The sequence below is a fragment of the Pipistrellus kuhlii genome, unplaced genomic scaffold, assembly GCF_014108245.1.
Source record: "Pipistrellus kuhlii isolate mPipKuh1 unplaced genomic scaffold, mPipKuh1.p scaffold_m20_p_12, whole genome shotgun sequence".
NCBI classification, from domain to species: Eukaryota; Metazoa; Chordata; class Mammalia; order Chiroptera; family Vespertilionidae; genus Pipistrellus; species Pipistrellus kuhlii.
In genome coordinates, this window is record NW_023425427.1 from 26,393,326 (window position 1) to 26,418,129 (window position 24,804).

Sequence of the window (24,804 nt, forward strand, 5' to 3'; positions counted from 1 at the left end):
AAGCCTGGCACATAATTCCCAGCCACCTGTGCTGAGGGACAATGGGAGAATAGCAAGGGCTTCAATTAGTTGTTATGTATAAGCCGGGATAGCAAAGTACGTTCAGTGGGTAGAAGTTACAGGCAAACATTATAACTCAATGAGCTAAATCTCTTCAATTGTAGAAATGTTTGCCTTGTTTAGTACTGAAAACTTAGTCACGGCCACACTTAACAGAAAAAAATAATTCCTCTTAGGCATATGATGGAGAGTAAGCCAACACCAGAAAGGAAATAGATGGTTAATAAGGAACTCATGATTCTACAATAAATAATAAGACATGAATTGTTTTTCCATAGCTGAGATACAACACCATTCACAGCCATGTGCTAAGGCGGGTTGACTGAAGATGAACTTTAAAATAAACCCACAAGAGCGCTGGCAAGTGTGGCTCAGTTGGGCATCGTCCCATTCATTGAAAGGTTGTTGGTTCAATTCCCAGTCAGGGCACATTCCCAGGATGTAGGCTCCACAGGTAGGGGGTGTGCAGGAGGTAGCTGATCAATGTCTCACTCTCACCTAAGTGTTTTTCTCTCCCCCACCCCTTCTCTCTTTCTCTTTCCCCACCTCTCTAAAAATCTAAAAACTAATATTAAATTAAAAAAACAACAAGATAGGAGAGGTGTCCATCTCTGACCTCAGGGAAGGGGATGAGTCTATCCTAGACTTGGATAAAAACTGACTTGTAAATAGATTTGAAGACAGAAAATGTGGAAAAAATAAGAGGTTGAAAAGCCAGAACCTTCAACATAAATCTAATGAAATACATTACATAAGCATGACAAAAGAAGCTGTGCTTAGGTAACTACTCATGGCCAGGACATGGGTGTTTTTTATTTGTAAAAGACCATGTAGTAAGATATTTAGTATTCTGGTTTTTCTATTCTAGGTAAGAAGGAAAATGAAAGAAAATTATCTCCTCCACCCAGGTCTGCATGGGCACCTAAAGGGGAATAAAAAAACTTCCATTTCAGAGCACTCCTATAGAAATACCCTCCTTGACCAAAATGCCACCGAGCCGGCAAAGATTCTAAACTGATTAATGAGAAACTTCTGAGCATATTAAATCAAGACTACTGTTTCTGGAATTTAGCTTAGTCCCTTGGAGAAAAGCTGGTCAGTTGAAACCATAAGACACAGATAAGGAAATAGTAAGATTCACTCATCCAATGGCTGTAACGCTGTACCAGCACTTTCTGCAAAACTGTTATTATGTTCGAGTGATCTTAGGAATCTGTGAATCTCTGTCATTTTAAAAGCTGATCATAACATCATGTTCGCACATGGGAACCAGGCTATTCTTCTGGCTCATGTGCCCCAACTGACCACAGCATTTTTTTTAGCACCAGGAGGACTGTTCTTACACTTGTTACTTTTGGATTTCTTTCTTTAGAATCCTCTCAGTAACAACAAAAGTAGGCAGGGGAGGAGGGAGCCATGCAATTTATTACAGCAAGTTACAGACAGGATCTGTTTGGTGTGTGCTTCCTACCTCTTGAGAAAATGGCCATCGAATATAACTCCACACATTTGTTCACATGGTCCTATCACATGAATGTGCCTCCACTCTAGCACACAACTCACACAACTCACCCATCACACACACACCCAAGATGAAAGAAAAGGAGACCTGCGAAGAAAGCCGGTCACACTGGCACTCGCTTTACATTCCCAATGGCGCCGCTGGGAGTGAAAAATACAAAGTCAGCCTGTGGAAATTTACATGGTCTCAAAATATCTGCCTACAAAGCACTTACACTAATTAGGAAGGGGAAAACAGTTCTTTTAGAGTAGAGAGAACCGGCAGACACCACATTACCCAGGGACCAAAATGAAGACCATGAATGACAAAACAAATCAGCATCGGGCTCCTCCCGATAGGATGCACAAGAACACAGTGCTTCTCTGGTGTTCTTTCTTGTTAACCCTCGCCAGCAGATTAGACAGCCTGTAATCTTCAAGGAAGTCCTAGCTCATGTCAAGAAAAAATGGAAACCGAAGGAAGTAGGGCAGAGAATACAGAGGGAATTTAAGTAAACTGAAAACTCAATGTGATCCTGGCACAGGAAAGAAACAATTGGCAAAATTTGAATGAAATCTGTTGATTAGAAAATAATACTGAATTGATGTGAATATCCAGATTTTTGCCAGAATGTCAACTTTGGTACTTCTGGTTATTTATAGAATGTCCTTGGATTTAGTAAGTTTACAGTGAAATATTTCCAGTTAAAGGGCCACCATGTCTATAATTTGCTTCCAAATTTTCAGGAAAAAAAACATATACAAATATATCTATACATATATATGTGCATATGTGTGTGCATAGATGAAAGAGAGAAAATATAGGAAAAGTAAGTTTGGGAAATGTAAATGTTTACATTTGGAGAATCTTGGAAGCGCATATAGGAACTCTTCATAACATTTTTGCAATTAAAAAGTTTTTCAGAATTAAAAAGGAAAAATAACTAAATGGGCCCGAGCTTTTTGCGGAAGGAGCTGGAGAAGGAATGGAATGAACCCCATTTCCTCAGCTCCCTTATCCCCAACCCTGAGAAGCACTGTACTGCCCTAAGTCTCCCTGGAAGTGACTGTGGGAGACCTTGCAGTGAGCTTCCTGAGGGTACCACTATCTCCAAATGTCCAGAGTCTAGTGCAGGGTTTGACATATACAAGATATGGACAATGAATGGACTTAAAGAAATAGCTGAAAGAAATTGTGGGCAAACCCTAACCTATGGTACTGTCATCTGCAAAGCTGGTAGCCCTGGGCCCTCTTGTATAAATGGCTGGGGGTGAAGGAAGGGCAGGAGCATCAGAATGAAGAGTAAGATGAGGTTCTTCCCTGGGGCATTCCCTTTTCAGAGAAGGCAGGGGAACTGAGCATGTCCTCTAGGGATGGCCCAGAATGACCTGCTCCTCTGGACTGGCTGAGGGAGGGCATACATTCCAGGCACTATGTGTCCCAGCATCCAAGGTCTCTGCTGAATCCTGCAGAAGCTATTTAATGCACTGAGATAAGAAGAAACGTAGAAAAAGATCCCCCAAGATAACATTTAAGGATTGAATAGCTCCATATTCGGTAAATCCTTCATCATGAACACAATATCTGGTTACATTCTGTTCTTACTTTCCAGACCAAGCAGTGCTTGGTGTTTCAAATTCATATTGACTATGCACATGAGGTCTGAAATTGGAATCATTTTAATTAATAAAGTTCTAGAAAGTTTCAGAAAAGTTACTTAACAGAGAAAAAGCATGACGCTGCTTCGAAAACTCAGCTAATTCAGGAGGATCAGAACAGACTGCTTTACAAAAAAAGCATTTAATTATGAGTAGAGATGAAGGGGGAAACAATTACAATCCGCAGATCACCAGAGTATAAGTACTGGGGCAAGTTCCTATAACCCACAGAAAATTGGGACCTATAACAAATGGGCTTTTTCTTAGCACCACCAAGATGATTTCACAATCATGAATGCTGTGTGATAATATTCCAGAAAAAAATTTTTAAACACGGCCAACCATGGTATATAACAGAGGGCAGGACTTCAAACTGCAAACTTAATTTACATATTAATTCAAATAGGGGCCTCTTTGCTTTAATAAAGGAATATATTTTTCAAGGAATCTCTAGGTGGGATTGCTATGCTCACTGGTAGGGACTTGTTCCCCAATTTATTTGAAAATAAGCTCATATGACAAACCCCAATCCTGACGGGGGGTGGTGGGAGGCAATCCTTTCCTGTTCGGTAATAATAAAGTGAGCCCACAGAGGAACGGGGGCAGGTTGGTACAGTTACTCTCTCTTCCTCTTTACTGACCACATCTGGGGACCAAAGAGTTCTCTGTCAGAGTCCATCCATTCCTCTAACTTATGGACAGATATTAAACTCACCTCAGAGTTTTCGATGCCAGTTACTAGTTTATTTCTCCCTAATTCCCTTCAGCTTCCTATTGCCCAGGTCAAAGCTGTTCCACTTCTCTGAAATGGAATGGGAGGACCTGGACATATCTTCACTCCTTGTACGTTCTCCTAGGAACATGCTGTCTGTAAAACCCAAAAGGACTCGGAATAAAGATATATAAGAAAGCATGTAAGGAAGACAGCTGCTGAGCCCCCAAGAGCAGAAGGCAGCGCCTTCTTTGCTGTGCTCCGCATCCCTCTTATCCCAGACATGGTCTAGTCCTTGGGCTGCCAATGGCATGGCTCTACCAATGCCAACTGTGACTGCAAAGATTTGTGGTGACGTAAGGGCTCATCTAAGGATTTGAGGAGAGACCCGTCCATAGAGTTCAGACAGAGTTTCAGATCTGTTATGTAAATAGGCAAGATAGTGTGTGGTATTCTTCATACTTCATTTTTCTCAGTCAGGGTCTATCTCTCTCCCCACAACACACATTTTTTCTCATTTCTCCTTGAGAACTCATACTTCTGATTCTCTTGGGCTATTCTACAACTGGAATAATAACGGCACCGCAGGAAAAAACAAACCATTGTCTATTTTTGTCTGAGGATGAAACAAAGACACTGGACCAAAGGAGAGCATGACAGCTCTTGACATTTGAGCCTCCGTGCTGGTCATCAGCTCCTAGTATGATATTACCAATGAAAAATGCAGAAGCTTTGCTTGTTGGTCCCCACCCAACTGGTTCTTCTTACCTTTGGTTCCATTGAAATGAAACTGTGGGTTCCTCTGCTCGAGAGAACTGACCTTTTAATCGTCCTGCTATGGTAGAAGTGGTAATAGTCCTTCAGGGCCCCGATCTGCAAAGACAGTGGGGAAAGAACGAAAGAGAGAGAGTCAGTGTAGGAAGTCCACTGTTTTCCTGTTTTTCATTCAAATAAGATCACAGACAAAAAAGGTCCATCAATTATGCAGTTGCCTGCTCTGCTTCAATGTTACTTGAACCTTGGTGATCACCTTTCAGAAGGACATGTGATATGAAGTGAGGTGTCCTTGAGGTAGTGACTGCGGAACTAAAGATTATAATGGGGCAGTTTAGCCTCTCCCTATCTCCCTCTTAATGTTTAATTTATATGCAGCATTTTAAGTAATTCTACATCAATCTATATCCAAATGTGGGATAGAGGAAAAGTCCAATAGCTATCTGGTTATAAAAACACACGGCATTCTGTTTGCTCCGAGAATTGTACAATGAAGGACCTTGTTAGATTATTTATATCATTAATTTGAAACAAGTCCTAAGCAGTTGATCATTCACAAAGAAAACACTACCTCATTTGTTTCCTGACTTCAGTAGACAGCAGTTTTTCATTTACTGCAAAACTAAAGGTTGAATGGCAATTTCTTAAACAAAACAAAGATCATATATCCTACCAATCAACCAAGTTTCCTGTGTAAAAATAGTTCAATCCACTTGATCTCAACCATTTCTTTAACAAACGAGTTTTCTTATCTGTGCACCCCCTTCTTTAGTTAAAAACAGTTAGTTCTGTTTAGGATAGCTTTCAAAGTAAGTCCCAGCCCACTTGAGAAAAACAAATGAACGAGACCTCAAACAATCATACTCTCTTGGCAGATTGTAAAGTGTGGATCACATCATGGAAACTGAACAAGTACAACAAATGCAGGCAGGAGACCTGGGTTCTAGGTCCAGCTGAGACTCGCCAGAGGTAGCTTCTTAGCTAAATCACATATACTTAGTGAGTCTCAAGTTTTCATTTCCAGAACTAGACTTTGGGCTCGTTAATTTCTAAGATCCTAGCAGCTCTCAAAATCCCTTCTTTGACACTGACACTTTTCTTGCTTTGGGCAAATACATTAAGTACATTGGGCTCTTTCTCCAGAACATCATGGCTTTGCCCTAAAAGAATGTCCAGGATGTTTTCTAATTGGGACCATTCAAAAGTGGGGCTTTCGTAGTTGAAAAAAAGAAAAAGAAAGTCATTGGTCCCGCTTAATTTTCCTTATTCCCATCTTTATTTCTTATTCCCATCTTTCCATCACATCTTTAGTCCACCCATCCCTTTACTATAAGGATGATCAACCTAATCTCTGTGCCACCTAAGAGCCATCTCCTCACGGGACATTATGCACTAGATGAAGCTCCAAGTCCTCATTAATTTTGAAGGACTGAAGCCTCCCATTTTTTTTTCAAGTGGACACTGCCCAGATGTACACAGAAAAGATCCTGGGCTCTGAAAACAAACATGGACCAAAGACAAGGAAATCCCAGCTGAAGCCTCTGATCTCGGTGATCCGTAGGCTCTGAATCAGCAGCAACTATAAGGAAGCGGGCAGCAATGCCAGCCCTCATCTCCAGGGTTTCAAGGAGGGATTTAGAGGCCAACATTAAGATTCCAGAGGACTGAGGGTAGCACTCAAGGAGGGCACGTAATACTTCATAAGAAAATCTTAAAATCCCAAGAAGCTTAGAGTTTTCACCTCACATAGCTTTTGTCAAGAGTGCCCCTTGGGAAAATACAGTAGTTCTTGTGGAAAGGAACTTAGACTCGATGAGGAAGAGTCTTACACAAAACCTACTACCAGCGTGAAAATTGCCAGTGTCAAGTATCATGGAACCTCTCTGATTATGGAAAAATGAATGAATTCAATGTAATTATTAAGCATGAACTATGGATGAAATACTCCCCAAAGTTATATTCAGATCCTTTGTGGCCTCGTTAGTACGAGCTGGAATCCTAATGTCTTGTGTAGGATGGTAGAAGATGGAACCTTTGTCCTGACTTAACTTGCCCTGGGAGCGTGGATACATCACTAATCTCTTTGGGCCATGGTTTCCTCCAATGTCAATGAAGACACAGGAGGTGGAATGGACAGAGACTAGGTTTCAGAGTCAAAGAGGGGATAATAATGTTTATGGGTTCATGTAGTTACAAGGACTGAATGTAGTAACAGGTGAACTGCCTGGTCAAGCTGTTGCCTGGAACAGAGTAAATGAGAGGAGGTTATATTGTCCTCCTCTGTCCGCAAGGGCCTGCATGCTCTGACCCAGCCTCCCTTTCTAACCTCCCCTCGAATCATACCTGCTCCCAAAGCTCTGGACTCTGCCATGCTCACCCTTCTCAGTTTCTGGACTTGTCATACCAGTTGCTTCCTCTACCTACAGAACCCTCTCCTACCTCCACCCTCTCCACCTCGTTTCCTCTTCCGCATCCTTTGTGTCTCACCTCAAGTAGGAAGTCTTCAAAACTCCCCAGACCAGATCAGTCCCTCTATTGTATCATCTCACAGATCACAGTAGTTACACTGTGATTGGCACAATTATTTTCCAAGACAATAGCTAAGGAATAGTGTGCATTAATTAGTTCCAAACAAAATAACCTGTCACCTTCCAAGGAGGAGATATATATATATATATATATATATATATGTATATATATATATATGTGTGTGTGTGTGTGTGTGTGTATATATATATATATATATATATATATATATATATGAAAGCATGTTTATTTCTCTTATCTATTCATCTATTAATATGTATGTGCCTTATTGGCAAGAATTGTATCTTTTATATTCTTTCAACAGCACTGAGCATGCTAAGGGTATTTAATAAACATTAAGAAAAAAAATGTCATAACCAGTTGGAAGTTACTCAAAAGAAAGGCAGTGTATGGAAACGAAGCAGTAATATTATCTATAAGAAGGTATTCCATCTAGCTCCTCCATGTAAAACAAAAAGATGGATGTGTTTATATGTTATGCAATAGCAACGAGGATAGAAGCAATATATATATAACTAACTTAGGGAAATTTTATAAATAAATCAGGAAGCATAGGAATATCCTATCTAATAAAGAAGGAATATGCAAATTGACTGTCATGCCATGACAAAGCTGGTAGCACCCATAGTCACAAGATGGCAACACCCAGTCCCCTCAGCCCCCTGGAGTCCCCTAGTCCTTTCAGCCCCGCCGGGGGGTGGGGGAGGGGAGTGGCAGGCATGTGGTGTGGCCGGGGCCACTCTCAGGCAGGTCCGGCCACTCCTTGCACCTGCCACCAGAGTCCCAGAGTCCTTTCAGATGAGCCAGGGGCAGGCACAGGCGCACAGTGAGGATGGTCCTGCCCTCAGCCTCCCAGCTGCCTAGGGCCAGTCCAAGGCACAGGAAAGCCTCAGATGGCAGCTGCCCAGCCACCCAGGGCCACCTGAGGCTCAGCTAACCAGGATTGGCTGAGGCTTGTGCTGCGGTAGTGGCAGCAGCAGAGGTATGACGGGGGCATTGCCTTCCCCTGATAGCCGAGTCTCCTCCCACCCCTGAGGGTTCCTGGACTGTGAGAGGGGGCAGCCAGGCTGAGGGACCCCACTCCCTCACCCCCGCCTTCAGTGCATGAATTTTCATGCACCAGACCTCTAGTATGAAGTGTAAAATCAATAGCAGATAAATCAAAGCTCAACCTTTTCCTTAACACCACATAAAGGAAGGGGAATAATTCCTTCTCTTTTGGCCCTCTTAAGTTCCTCTTCTGTACAACGACACACAGATACTCTTATCTGCCTAGTAACATAGCTCTATTCACAATACTAAGTTGATGAATTTCATCTTTCACTCCAGTCCTACCAATTTTTTGTGCTATTTCTTCTTTTAGTAGTCCCTCAGCCTTGTACCCAAACTTTTCATTACCCTTTCTCAAACCAAATCATGTTCTTAGGCAAGTCTTTTTAATAAGCTATTTTATACTAAGGTGTAAATGACTGGAATGTTCTTCCAGAGACAACTACAGTTGATCAGAAAATTAAAACTTCAGCCAAATAAATGAGTCTATGGTGCATGTAATTCCAAAAACAATCATTGGAGGGTTGTTTTTTTTTTGTTGTTGTTGTTGTTTGTTTGTTTTGTTTTCCTGGCAGCAGAAAAGAACCTTTCCCATGTCCCTAAATGCTTATCTTGAAAGCAAGCTTCTAATTCTGAGCAGAGGGCGAGGAGCCAAAAGATCCACATTTGCACTGGCTTTGGCCCATTGAGGAGCTGTGTGGCTTTTCAGAATTCATTCACCACCAACAATCTCTCCTGTGCCTGCAGTTAAAACCATCACCAGTCTAACGATTCCAGACATAAACCAATATATCTATAAGGCGACCCACTGTGCCAGTTTGCTCAGGAATGAGGTGTTCTCAGAGATACAGGGCTTTTCATTGCTTTAACTGGGGCAGTCCCAGGCAAACTGGGTCACTTAATCACCCTGGTTATAAAGTGCCAAGGTCATGGCACTCTGGCCACCTCGACGAACCTGTCAGTTTTCTCGGGCTGCTTTCTGCCCTGTGTTCCCTCTTACCCTCTCCAATTTAAAGTCATCTCCAAATTCTGGCTCCTTTTTAAGAAGTTATTTACCCCCAACCTACAACCATTTTTTTAAACGGACAAAAATCTAAGTGAACATCTTACAAAAAAATAAGATATACAGATGGCCAATAAGCACATGAAGACACTCAAATGCAAACTAAAATCAGAATTGCATTAGATACACCAGAAGGCCTAAATTTAAAAGACTCACAGTACCAGGTTCTAATGAGATTGTGGCGCATCGGGGCTCTCGTACTTTGCCAGTGGGAGTTTAAAATGGCCCAACCCCTTTGGGAAATCATTTGATGATTTCTTATGAAGCACGCCATCCTCCTCAGGACTCAGACACTTCATTTCAAAGAATTCACCTCAAGGAAGTGAAAGCCTATTTCCAAACAAAAACTCAGATGGAAATATGTATAGCAGCTTCCTTAATAGCAGCCCCAAACTAGACACAATGCAAATGTCCATCAGCAGGTAAATGCATAAGTAATGGTATATCCATGTAATTGAATGCCCAGCAATAAAAAGGAACAAACTTCTGAAAATATATATATAATATATATATATATATATATATATATATATATATATGTATAATGAATAAATTTCAAATCATCATTCTGATACACCAAAAAAAGTTCATGCTGTCTGCCATCGCTGGTGTTGCCCAAAGGTTAAAGCACCAGCCCGTTCACTGAAGGGCCATGGTTTGTTTTTTGTTATTGTTGTTTTTTTCCTAGGGGCCATGGTTTGATTCTCAGTCAAGGGCATGTACCTGGATTGTACGTTCGATACCAGCCCCAGTTTGATTCATGCACCCCACAGGATGGGTGAGAGGTAACCAATGGATGTGTCTGTCTCACATCAATGTTTCTCTCTCTCTCTCTCTCTCTCTCTCTCTCTCTCTCTCTCTGTGTCTCTCTCTTTCTCTCTCTCCACCCCCGCTCCCTTCCACTCTCTGAAAAGAAATGGAAAAAGTATCATCAAGTGAGGATTAACAACAACACCAAAGTGATACTGTTGTTAATACTGTCTGATTCAACTGATATAAAATTCTAGGACAGTTAACCAATAGGGATAGGAAACAGATCAGTGATAACCTGGGAATGGGGTGGGGACTGACTGGGAGAAGCCTGGAGACACTCGGAGTGTTGGTAACATGCTGCCTCTTGACTGTGATGGTAATTGCACTGGAGGTCAGTGCTTAGGTATGCTGGGGCCAGCTCATCATAGGCTCGTGGGATCCAATCACATCTTTTCCCAGCACCCTATTCTGTGCTATCATGTTGATCACTTGAAAACAACAATGATGGAAGCACTTACACATCAGGAAAAAACTACAAAAGTTACAAATTAGGACTTCTTATTTTCCCTGAAGAGTCAGTTGTTTAGTATTTATCAGCACACCACGGAGTACGTGCATTTGTCCACACCCAGCCTACCTCACACAAAAATGGCTGTAATGGGGGGGATGTAAGTTACATCTCAATAACAATGATTTTAAAAGTTGTAAATTCCCCTCTTCTGATTTCTGGAGCTCTCCCAGCTGTAGGATGACTTGGAGATTGGGAAACGCAAGAACCCAGTTTCCTGGGGCTGTGGTTTATCCTCCAGCTCCCACTTCCTCACACCAAGTCACCACGACCACTGTTCTGGCTGACCAACCTCTTTCCAACCCCAAGCTGACAAGTTCAAAACTTCCACTTGTCAAATCCAGAGAGTTACAGAGGCAGTGGGGGACGAGAGGGTAGGAGGGAGGTACGGGGCAGATATACTGCTTTCCCTTCATTAAAGGGATAATGTGTTTCCTGGAGAATGTTAGAGCAACAGTAATTATTTGCCTTCTATGTTACAGACTTTGTAACGTGCAAAGGAAAACCAAAGGGAAGGTGGCCTTGACTGCTTTCCACAAGGTCATCAAGCACAATCCCAACCTCAGGGCCTTTGCACCTGCTGTCCTTCTGTCTGAAACGCTCTTCCAGAAATCTCTATGACTCACTTCCTTGCTGCGTTTAGGCCTTGGCTCAGACGCCCCCTTCTCAGGGAGGCCTTCTCTGACCATCCAATTGTCAATAGCTACCACCCTTTCTGCCAAATCCCATTCCCCTTTGATTTATTTTTCTTCTTTACACGTGTCATCATTTAACATATCACACACCCTCTTTATTCATCCTATTTATTGTTTATCTTCCTTCACTAGAATGTAACTCCATAAGGGCAGAGATTTCTGTTTTATTTACTTCTGGGTTAGCCTTAGCTCCTATTAACAAGGCCGGGCATACCCAATAAATGTGCAGAATAAATGGATAAGTGAAAGGCCCTGCCCTTGAAAAAAAAAAAAAAATCAAATCATGTCTCCAAACGTTAGGGAGGGTTTCTTGCTCATCTCTTTATAACTCTGTGATATAGCATTGGCATAGAATGAAATCATCACATGTAAATGTATCTGAAAACTGAGAATTTACCACCAATAACCATATAAATCACCAAAGTTTGCTTTTATTTCTTTAGTTCCCTCCTTGGTTCCATCATAGTCTATGACCTTTTGGAATCACTGAACAAAAGTGGTATTGATAACGAAGATGCTCTAACAAGGTTGTTGAAGTAGTTTTAACGTGTTAAAGGGTATGGCAAAGAAATGCAGAAGCCTAAGGAACTGCTATGCTACCATTTGTGGAGCACAAACTAAATGCCAGGCGTTACTGCACTGCATCCTCACAACAGAATGAAGCAGGTGTCACTGTTGCCATTTTATTTGTAAGAAAGCAGAAATTCACAAGGTTTAGTAAGCATTTGCCCTGGGCCATATAGCTAGTAAAGGAGGAGACTCAGGTTGATTCCAGATGGTTATCTAACTCCAGAGCATATGTTCTTAAGGACTCTAAAGATGCTTAAAACAAATTGTTTCTTAGGAAGAACTTAAAACCACAGCTACCTAGACGTCAAGTACCCAAAAGACAATTCTAAGAGTTGTACATGGGGGCTGTTTTTCTAGGGATATTTCTGTCTACTTTCAGCAGATGAAAAAAAAAAAAAAAAAAAAATGAGTGTTGACAAGTACTTGAGAGAGCTCATTCCTGCCCTGATAGGGCAAGATGCCTGGTCTCTATTTCCAGTTCTATTCCCACTGACCCCAGAGAATTTACATTAATAAACTCATGTTAGCGAGAGTGTCTTTAAGATCATCTTCACTGAGAGGTTCAAGGGGCATTATAAGTTAAACAGAAGTGTAATATCTGGCACCAAACACCATAGAAGGTATTGAACTGGGCCTTGGAATACCACAAAATGAGAAAGACCTTCCTTAGACTTTAGTTTCACGTCACCTGCTCAGAAAATACCTGTGATTTCTTTCTAAATTCCTTCAGGGTCAGGCTCAGCATTTGAGCTCTTTAGAGGATGGCATTAGAGTCCAGGAACTCAGAGCAAAAACACTACAATTATTTTGTTAAATCAGGATGCTGATGAAAAATCATCATCTCTATGGTATCAAAGGCAACAAGGTTTAAGCATTTGCTTTGCTTAAGCATTTAAGCAAAGATAGCAGGCTGCATAATGGCTTCCACAAATGTTCACATTCTCATCCCCAGAATCTTACGTTACATGGTGAAAGAGACTTTGCAGTTGTGATGAAATCAAGGATTCTGAGATACTGAGGTTATCCTGGATTATCTGAGTGGCTCCCATGTAATCAATGACAAGTATCCTTACAGGAGGGAGGGAGCAAAGTCAGAGCAATGTGATGGCAGAAGCAGAGATCAGAGAGAGAGGGGTAGGGGGGAGAGAGATTTTTAAAAGCTGTGCTTCTGGCTCTGATGGATGGAAGAAGGGGCCACAAACCAAGGAGTGCAGGCGTGTTCTGGGAGCTGGAGAAAACAAGGCAATGAAGTCTCCTCTAGACTCTCCAGAGGGGACACAGCCTTGCCAACACCTTGATTCTTAGGCCTCGTATACCGTAAGGTCATAATGTGTGTTGTTTTAAACCACTAAGTGTGTGGTTATTTGTTAGAGAAGTACTAGTAGTAGGAATCTAAAGCAAGGTAGAATTTGTTCTGTAGTAAACATCTACGAGAAGCAAAGGAAATTATGTGTATTTGGAGGCTCGTTATTTTTAATAATGTTAGTGCTCTCTGGGTATTCAGTTATCAATTTCCAAATAGCTATATCAATATAATAATCGTGTTTAATATTGGCCAGGCACTCTGATAAGTCCCTGATAGCATTATCTTGTTGATCTTGCTAAACAAGATTATCTTGTTTAATCCTCAAAAGAAACTGAAGTCCAAGATTGAGCAACTTGCCCAGCAAAACAAATGGCTTGTCTATTCAAAGCCAGTATGTAATTAATACTGCTCAATCCCAAAGCTACCACTTGATGCCTTCCAGCATTATATCTAATCTTTCCAACAATCCTGCAAATGAAGAAGTTATTCTAATTTCATAGACAAGGAAACTAAGTAATATGCCAGTGCAAGGAAGTGTCAGGTTTAGGATTTAAAACCAGGTCTGTCTGACTTTTAAAAAATCTAAGCTTTTTCCAGTCACAGCACTTTGATTTTATTTAAAAGGTATTCAAAGGGTTTTGTAGTGCCACATGGAATTCTACTGGCACATTCAATTATCCTCATCCCTTTCTGCTTTCTTCTCTCACCAATATGAGGACTTACTGCTTTATTCTAAAGCTACCTGATCAGCAGAGTGTAGGAGCATCTAGGTCCCATAGTTCATTTTAAAAGCAGGGAGACAAAAACATCGTGTCTATGATTTCCAAGAGAGCAAGAAACAGGTACAATAATTTCACTAAGGAAACATAAAACACAGAGAGAGGGAGGTTGTCCTGAATTATATAGATGGCTCAGGTGTAATCACTGAATTTTAAGCACCGGATTTTCCCAGGTTCCTGTGAAAAATCTATATAGCCTGCCCAATCTCATGAGACATGAGATTTGGCTCAAAGTGAACCAAGTAGAATCTCAGAGTTAGAAAAGACAAAAACAGGATTTTAATCTGTTTTTCCCTACTGGATGCAGGAGTCCATTCTTCAAACTGGCAAAGAGCACTGCGTTTTCCAGGGCAGCCCTAGAAACTTTAGAAAGCTGTTAGAAACTTCTTCCGGATCATTAGTCCAAGGCCGCTCACTACTCCTGGTCTGGCCAGTGGAGCCAACCCATGTCATGCTAGACACCCAACAGCTCCCTTCTGGAGCTTCCCTGTTCTCGGCTGAACATGCAAATGTTCCCATTCTGTTCTCCTGTGACAAGGCTTCACGGAGTTGCTTCCCCTTGATAAGCCAACATCTGTAATGTCTCCCCAGAAAACTTGGGGACAAGAACACAACACTTCTCCTCTTCAGGAATAGTGGAGCCAGGATGGAGCTTATGACTCCATGATTTCCTTTGGCAATATATTTCTAATGCAAATAACATTGACAAAAATTTAGAAGGATGAACTTGGCTGACTAAAAAATTCCCCAGAAACCCTTTTAATTTGGTTGGTTCTTCTCCAGCCTATATTTTAATATATTAAATGTGCTAGAAATTTACATGGCTGTTGAATGTTGAAATTTTCTATATTCCTATATATTCTACTTGATGCTTTTATAGCCTGTCTAGATATTAATTTATTGAGTGTGTGCTATGTGCCAAGCACTGATCCAAAGATACCACAGAAAAAGTGAACAAAACAAGGTCCCTGCTAACATGGAGATAATGTTCTGACTTGATTTCGATAACCCCTCCTGGTACCAATGGCAAGTTTAAAATTTATATCTTCTCTTCTGAGGCAGATGGTTTCTCCCAAGAGCACTCAAGTAATTTTTCATATTAATATATTACATATAAGGACTGGGTTAAACATTCAACACAGAATATGTTTATAACATTCATTTGAGAATGAACTGTAAATGGCATTAGGCTTTGATTTGCTTCAATTCATTTTTGTCCAAAATGAATAATTATGTTCTTAATGTAAAATAATCCTTTTACTATATTCCTCAGATAAGAACATTTATTACTGCTATTTATAGTCAGCTATTCTTTTAAAAAGTTTTTTAAAAGCCATCTGTAAGTAATTTCTGGAGAAACTAAAAAAAATTTTATTGTTTAATATTTAAACTAATCCACCTGCTTGTAACACACACACACACACACACACAGACGCGCGCGCTTGCGGAATAGAATCCAAGAAAGGCTGAGAGACAGAACACACAGCCTACATGGAGGTCTGTGTTCTTGTCATTACTGGTCATCTTAGCAACTTGAAGCATTTCCATGTACATGGAAACAAACAGAAAACACTACATATTTTGATTAGTGGAAACATTTTTAGAAGTACCTCTGGAATAGAAATTTTCTCTTTAGGTCCAATGGCTCTCAGTCTTTGCTATACATTAGAATTATATGAGGATTTAAAAAATACTAATGCCAGGGCCCCCTTACCTACTGTAGAGATTCTAACTCTTAAGGACTGAGTGAAGGCCAGGGCATCAGCATTTTCTTTTAAACGGCTTTCCAAGTAATTCTATGTTCAACCAAGGTTAAAAACCAGCCATCTCATTCTGCAGAAATCAAACAGTTTACCCTGAATTCTGCAATCTTCATTTAAATATTCCTATCTATTTAATAAGTTTAAATTAGAAAAAAAATCTTTAATCAATTTCATTTGAGCATTAATGTAATGGCCATCTTTTGTTCATCCTTTTAATTATTTCAAAAGTACCCCCCCCCCAATTTAGAAAGATCTATTTAGCATAACAAGATTCAGAATTTCCAATATTTTATCATACTGGTAAACAGAGGCCATGTTGAGCACTACAGCACTTTAAATGACCTGTTTTGTTCTTTAAAAAGAAGATTCAAACATAAAAATGTTGAGCCTTAAGAACGTGTAAAAAAGACTTACATGTGCTCAAGACAGTTGACAGCCTTGTCACCTCAGTTAAAAGAAGCTCCCTCACATCTTTGTGAATAGCTGTTTAGAGATACCCTGTTCATTTGTCAGCATCCAGGTCTTTCCTGAGGATCATGAGAGTGCAGCCTATGACCTTGAAATGGGCTCTAATTTGGGGACAAGCAGAGCATCCATGGCCCAATGGCAGAGGGCAAATGCATGAGCTGTGAAGTCCTGGATCTGGGCAGATGTGAGGTCGGGTCCTATTCCTACGGTTCCTGAGGCTCTGCCACTGTGGGAGGCTATTGGGCCTTGTACTAATTAAAGATGTCACAGACACACATCTAGCAGAATAGATAAGATAGAAATGTCAATATCCAGTGATAGTGAGTATGCAAGTTAATGGAAGTCTTATATATTGTTGTTGGGACGACTTGGAAACAGTTTGGCAATTTATAATAAAATTAAACATCCCCTTATTGCTATAGTGTATGACCCAGAAATCCCAGCCCTAAAGAGTTCCCCTAAGAAAAATAAAAACTGATGTTCACACAATAAACATACACATGAATTACTTATAGTGGCTTTAGTCATAATCACTCAAAACTGGAAACAACCCAATAACCTACAACTGGTAAGTGGATAAACAAATTGGTACATCCACATGATGGAATGCTACTCATCAATAAAAAGAAATAAATTACCAGTTGATTAATCAGAGATCATCTCAAATTCATTGTAACAAGGGAAAGAAGCCAGGCTTAAAAGGTTGCATGCTGTATTATTCCACTTACAGGACATTTAAGAAAAGGCCAAACACAAACCAGAAAATCCATTAGCAGTTGGGGTTATAGCAAGAGGCTGATTCCAAGGGAGCATTAGAGAATTTTTCCAAGGTGCTGGAATTGTTCTACGTATTTTATTATGGAGGTGCTTCTATGATGATCTGCAGTTTCAAAACTTGTATCTAGAATTCCACAGTGAATTTTCCTGTATGAAAGTGTACTATATGTATGATTACTGAGGTTTATGATGCCTCAATAAATTTGATTCCCTCCTACCCACTCCCTCCACACACACCCCAAAAAAAGAGTCCAGGAGCAAAAGCCCAGTCATCAAAGTGACTTAACTGGAAAGGTGATACAAATGGAAAAGCCAAAGATTAAAAAGCTGTTTGGATTAAAACATATTCTCACATTGGCTTCATTCAACTGAGGAGCTTCCCTAAAGCCATAGCAACCATCTCAACATTTGGAATTACACAGCGCAAGCAGCTATCCTGAGAATCATCACAACATGTAAAGCTTTCCTTTTATCGAGGAAATGAAGTTATTTCCACACATCTTAGTAAAGCACTTTCACTCACATGCTACCTTAGCAAGGACAAAATATGACTGAGTATGCTAGGTGATGGAGTCGTCCGAAACGACTGTCAACTCTGAAAACATGGCTGGTAACTCTGAAGCAAAGAGGAGAAATAGCTCTGAGTCTCTAAGTGCTGCTAATCACACACCTAATGCAGATGCTCTGAAAATAAGTAAAAATCTATGTCAGTGATTCTCAAAGTGTAGCCCCGCGACTAGAAGCATCAGACCAGGAGGACCCATGAGCTGAACGGAAATGCACATTCACGTGCCCCACCCAACCTGAATTAGAATCCAGTCACTACCATGCTCAGCCAACTTCAGTTCAACAGGTGAGAACGTGAATGACTGATGAAGCAACATTCAAAAAAGGATGAAAGCACACAGTTGACTATCTTGACCTGTGCAGTCAAGATAAGCTACAAGCCCACCCTTCCGTACACCCATACAATCTACATAATAAAAAGGGTTTTCATTCTAGGTTTTACCCTTTTTTATAATGCAGTGAACCCAATCTGTTTAAAATAAAATTGGATTTCAAGTAGAACTGTATACAAACTCAATTCTAGGAGATAATTTAAAATGTTAATAATGTTCACAGAACTAAGAGAGGGGTAGTTATCTAAGATCGGTTCATTTCATGCCCAAGTGAATAAAATTTCAGAACTAGAATTTCACAGGTGATATACATACTAATAATTGTAACCATTAAAAATTAAAAGTTGTCTTCCACTAAACATTAGGTCCCGCCATATTCTAATTTATGTAGATTATATCTCCTTAGCTTCTGTTTCCATATAGAAGGCTCAATAATGATCTGTAAATTTTCAATAAACATCTCAAGTCCTAAGACCATATTTTTCTTCTTCTTTTCAAGTAAAATGTTTTGATATCTCAAGAAATGTCTTAGTAGAAAAAAATGTTATTTTCATCCACCTGAATGGGGGGAGTTCATCAAGCACAGGGAAAATGAATAAAAGTGGTCCCAACATCATCATCATTATATCAGCAGATAGGCTCAAACTATAAAACAAGGCTTTATTTGCACTAAATTATCAATGGCTCCTCTTAGAAAACTGCTTTATTGACACTATCTGTGTATGGTTTCCAAAGACTATAAATTCATAATTCTGCACAAATGGACTAGCTACGCTTTTAGTCACCTAGGAGCAGATATTCAATCTGATGCTAATTCCCAGGGGGCGTGCAGTTCTTCAGTAGATGCATGCTCATAGAAAACAAAATCTGAACATCAGGTTAAACAAAATAGTACCAAGGCAGAACCATTCCCCCTCACCTCCAAAACGTGGAAAAATAATGCCAGTGTTTTGGATTATGGGCATGCTTTAGCACCATTAGTGATTGCCCACTTTAAGAATTTTACAACCTCCTAAACAGGGTAAGTAACTCATCACAGCACACGTTTTTGTCTTCTTGTTTTATTCTGTTTAACGGCAAAATTAATGGCTCACACACACATACTCTCTCTATCTTTAAGCTGCTTTCCCATACATCGTTTTATATGAGCGATTAAGGTAATATCATCTGGCTTTATAAGACCGATCAGTTACTTCTTATTACTTTTGTAATAAAATATAAAAAATGCCTTTATTGGGTCTATGAGGGGCTACTAGACCTGTCTTCTGCTTACCTTTCTAACATCCTCTCGTAGCGCCTCCCCCTTGCTCACTGTGCTCTAACCCCCTGGCCTCTTTTCCAGCCTCAAGGCCAGTGCCTGTGCTTTCCCATCTGCCTGGATTTCCCTTTATTCAATATCTCACTGCCTAATTCATTCTCATTTTTTCAGACCTTCACTCAAACATTACTTAGAAAAAGTGTCCTCTGACCTCTCTGCTAAATGACCTTGCCCAGTTACTCTCCATCTCGTCAAGCCATTTATTTCCTTACCAACTTAACATTTTGTATTTTTAAAAAATATATTTTATTGAATTTTTACAGAGAGGAAGAGAGAGGAATAGAGAGTTAAAAACACTGATGAGAGAGAATCATCGATCAGCTGCCTCTTGCACACCCCCTACTGGGGATGTGCCCGCAACTAAGGTCAAAGGTACAGGAATCAAACCTGGGACCTTTCAGTCCTCAGGCCAACACTATCCATTGAGCCAAACCGGTTTTGGCAACATTTTGAATTTTGCCTGCACCCAGCACAGTGCCTGGCATATAATGACTGCACATAAGCATGTTTAGAATGAGTGAGAAAATGAAAGAATACTGTGAAATAAGAATTATTATTCCATTTTACCAAATAATAAAACTGAGTCCCAGCTAAATCCATCAATTTACCCAACACTACCCTATGAGCAAGCAATAAAAACAAGATTTTCTAGCACCAAGCCTGTGCTATTTTTCACTATTCTATATGAAACCTAAATAGGCTGAAGAACATCCTAATTTATGCTTGGAGTCATATTTTCAATTTTTATTCAAGTTTCAGCTCCAACTTGATTAACTTTAAGATTAATATCTTTATCTTAACAATACTGAGACTAACATGCCAAGCTCTTAATTCTTTTCTTAACATAAAAAAGTCCATTGACCTTTATCTCAGCAGCTTGCTTAGTCTTAAATATGTATCAAATAAACCCCCAAAAAGGAGTTTAAATAACCATTATACCCACCAAGTAAATGTTTGTATCCATAAAATAGAAAGTAAGAACTGATGTGTAAGAAAATGTGCTCGGTGCAGTAGATTGAGTTTTAAGTATCTCCCTTCTATCATTCCTAAGTACTTACTGTTGACATAAAATATAAACCCAATACAGTGCTTTACCAAAAGAATCATTGCAATGTTTACAGATTTTCGCAGTAACTGAAGTCATATCCTTATCAGGACAGATACCTCATATCTGGAAAAATGAAGAAAAAGTAAGTGTCTTTAATATATATTAAGCTTCTATCTGAGGCTTCCACAGGATGGGAAATTAATCCATGAATTATTTTAATGTTCCAAACACTAGATATTGCTACATTTGCAATGCTCAAATACATGCTGGCAATTTAGCAGAAGAACAGGGCTTTGCAAGTTTTCCTCCCTTGTAGGCCAAACATGCCAACATTCTGTAGCTAAGTTGTGAAATAAGTGTAAAGCCCCAATAAAGTAAAGAGATAAAGACCCACGTTGGAGAATGGGAGTCACCAACATTTACTCCTATCTCAAAGATATCATGTCAACTGAACTCTCAGTTTCTGCATTAAATATGCTGATATGCCTCTATTCTGTTCTTTTAGTTACTGTACAGACCTTTCACAGGCCGATAAGTGGAACTCACATGCTCAGTGTGATGTGATGTACCCAACAACTAATCCTTCATCTCACCGTTGTTTAACAACTCCATCAGGCAAGGAAAGCTGAGTTTAACTTGCAGTCATGGGTAAAAGCACCCCTGTAGGTAGTCCAAGGCAAAAATAATTACTATGTTCATCTCCCTCAATCTGAGCCTCTGACTTCCCTGGTTCCCAAGACCTACCAAGATGTTCATGCTCTAGCCATTAGATAAATCATTTACTTATTACTAAACAGCCACCATGGTAGAACTGACCTTTCACTGTGTCAAAACCAGTAAAAGATATCTGGCATTTCTTAGCAAGATAAAAGGGTATAAAAATCAGGTTTTCACAGAACAAGGAAAAAAAAAGATTGCCTCCAAAATCAAGTTATTTATTTGTATGCTGTATACCTATATATACAAACTCCCTTGACCAATTTTGCACACACACAAGGTGGGGCAAACAGAGGTGTATATAGTTGTTTGTATGGCAAAATAATACAATAATTAATAAATAATAATACAAGAATAAACTTGGCCTCACATACTCACAACTGTAAACCTACTTTTGCCCCACCCTGTACACTGTCTCCTAAAGAAACACAGGTCCTGATAAATACAAACATTATTATCAAGGATGCATGAAGAACTATATATATATGCACACATCCTACCAAGGATCAAGATGACTAGAAAAGCTTCTTTACGTCATTAGTAAAGTAACTCTCTTTTATCATAAGAGCTTGACACTGGAACTCAGGTTTGCTAAATACCTTTATGCACACCATCTCGTTTGGGGCCTCAGTTTCTTCATCTTTATAATGAGGGAACCATTGCTCACAACTCTAAAACCCAATGAGTCTAACTACCTGAGGGCCATTTATATTTTAGGAAACATTATTAGGACTCTTCCAAAGCCATGGACTGTTGGTAGTGGCATTTCTTTCAAGACAAACTACCATTAATTAAAATATACCCCCCATACACACACACACACACACACACACACACACACACACACACACACACAACCTTTTTACCCCAACAGTAAGGAATAACCAAACCCGACTGGTGATGAGGGGGCAAAAGGCAGTGCCTGATGGAATGCAGCAGCCAGCAGGACTCAAGCAATAAATTTTATAGAACTTCGTCATACTCTCCCATCACTGAGCCCTTTTATGATAACACTCAAGTAAGCCCATCTGATTGAGTTAATAATTAGTCTAAATCTGTTACAAGTTAATGATACATTAACTTGTCATTCCTAGTACATGATGATACAGCGAATCTGACACAATTTACAGATAATATTTTGCAGTGCCTTTCATTTTTCTGTATTTCCTACATTGATTAGGAAACAAGTCATTAAAGAATAAACAGGACCTTCAAATAAGATTTATATACATACAGGTTACATTAAAAGGGGAGGTACACTCTAAGGTAGGGGTGTCGAACTCAATCAGAGAAGGGTCCAAAATCTAAAATCCAGCCTAAATCGCGGGCCGAATGGTTTACTGAACAGTCATAAACTGTCATTGTGATGGAAACGCAGCGGAGTGCAGTGATGACAGCGCAGTGCGGGCCACATTGCAAGGCCTGGCGGGACGGATTTGGCCCGCGGGCCTTGTGTTTGACACATGTGCTCTAAGGAATCACGTGGGGTTTCAGAAGGACCTCTTCATGGCGGACACAGACCCCAGGCCATCTCTATATTTTGAATAAATGCTAAAAACATAAAGCTTATTTATTTAAATGTTTACATGTACTATCAAAATGTAACTACGTTATTCACCAAGTAGTTTCAGAATGCACAATGCTTACTATAAGTAGTGAAATATAGTAACACATGAGATACAAGTTTTTATTTTTTTTAATATTTTTTAAAATATATATTTTATTGATTTTTTACAGAGAGGAAGAGAGACAGGTAGAGAGTTAGAAACATCGATGAGAGAGAAACATCGATCAGCTGCCTCTTGCACACCCCCTACTGGGGATGTGCCCGCAACCAAGGTACCTGCCCTTGACCAGAATCAAACCCGGGACCTTTTATTCCGCAAGCCGACGCTCTATCCACTGAGCCAAACCAGTTTCGGCGAGATACAAGTTTTTAAATGGGCACTGTAATTCAGTGTCCAGCCAAGGCATGAAACTGTATCTATAGGCTCATTGGGAGGTATTTCATAAATATAAAACCTGGAGCTAAATGATCCTCCAACCTGTGTTCCTGGTGTCCTGCCCCCCTGCAGTTCATCTGAAGATTCGTCATGTGGACAGGGCCTTTCAGTATCAATTACACAAAAAGCACAAATATGTGACATGAAACATCAACTAATATTTAGATACTTATATATTTGTAACTATCGATACACAAAAAATACCCCTACCCCAAATGCAAATAGGCTTTAATTAAGCAAAATCTGACTACTGAGGCTGGATCATCAAAATGCAAATGAGGTTGGAAATGAGCAAATGATTCCTATGTTTTGATGGTAATGAAACTAGAAGGCTGAGACCAGAGTGGGGAAAAAGCGGATTCCTCGGGGAAAGAGAGGCAGAGGCTAGGGACACAGCCAGTCTATCCGGTGACAGTGACGAAGAAGAAATGAGCCCAGAGGTTGTTCTCAACCCAGCTGTTCATTGAAGATTACCGACACCCAGGACCCACTCAAGGCCAATTAATCAGAGCCGCTCATGGTATCTTTAAAGAGTCCCAGGGCACAGGAGGGTGGAGGTAGGACTGAGGGCCACTGAGTCAAGGCAGCTGAGGATCAGGGCAAGAAAAGGCCAAGCCAGAAGAGCTCCGTGATGAAGATTTGGGTAACTGCAAGGAGACAGAACTGGTTCCTAGAATGGATCTGGCATGGGAGTGGGTAGGGTTGAGAGATGTCCATCGACAGGTCCCTTTCTTGTTCAGCAACAAAGTAAAGGAAACAGCTTTGTGGAGAAAGGGGCATTTAGATGACTGAAGTGATGGACACTAAATACAGACAATATTCTTTTCCACATTAGATTTTATGATGTCCCATTTCCTCTCACTATGTAAGTATATGTATTTAAACGTAAACATTTACTTGTCCTTTCACGTAATAGAGAACAGGTCGCATCTCAGTGCAAAACTGGCCTTTCTGTTCCCTCTGAGAAAATCCCAAGTCCTTACTGTGCACGACGCAGGGGTCCTCAAACTTTTTAAAGTGGGGGCCAGATCACGGTCCCTCAGAGAGCTGGAGGGCCAGACTATATGAACTACTAATTCCTACTGTAACACCTCGGCTGCGCTCACTGCCCAAAAAACCTGGCGGGCTGGATCAGACTCCTCTGCGGGCCGCATGTGGCCCGCGGGCCGTAGCTTGAAGACCCCTGATAGAGCCTTGTTCCTCAAAGTGTGGTTCCGAGGCCAGCAGCAGCACTCACTGCCTGAGACCTTGTCAGAACCGGCCCCATCCCAGACCTATTTAATTAGGGACCTTACAAATTCAACAAGACCCCCACGTGACTTACATGCACACTACAACTTGAGAAGGACAGGCCTACAGGATCTACCTCACTTCTCCAGCCCACCCCCATTTCCGCTCTGGTCCCTCTGATAGCCAGCTTGCTCACACAGCATCACTGGTCTTCTTGCTATTCCTTCAACACAGCAGTTTCTCTCCTGCCCGGGGCCTTTGTTCTGACTGTTCTTTCTACCAGAATGTGCCGCTTCCAGGTATCTGTAAGCCTCATTTCTTTACCTCCACTTCTTCAGATCTTACTCATGTAAATTTCCCTAGTCATTCTATTTACAAGTAGGGAAAAGTTTCCAGACATTCCCTCTTCTCAGCTTTTTATCCATAGCATGTACCACCAACTGATATATTTTTTTGTTTTCTATTCAATTGTTCATTAACAAATTCCCAGTGGCATGTGCAAAACATGGCCACAAATTCTTTGTACCTCCCGTCAATGGGTACGG

General features: G+C 40.4%; 1 protein-coding gene across 7 annotated transcripts in view; it reads right to left on the reverse strand.

Annotated features, from left to right (window-relative positions):
• PCSK5 (proprotein convertase subtilisin/kexin type 5) overlaps positions 1–24,804 on the reverse strand; it is a 394,890-nt gene that overhangs the window by 353,284 nt on the left and 16,802 nt on the right. For all 7 annotated transcript variants that reach the window (XR_004987160.2, XM_036433764.2, XM_036433763.2 and 4 more), the window contains exon 2: positions 4,700–4,804. Coding sequence is in view for 6 of the 7 variants with exons in the window: in XM_036433764.2 (XP_036289657.1) it covers positions 4,700–4,804 (105 nt within the window). In the remaining variant the exon portion in view is untranslated. The remainder of the gene's footprint in view (positions 1–4,699; positions 4,805–24,804) is intronic.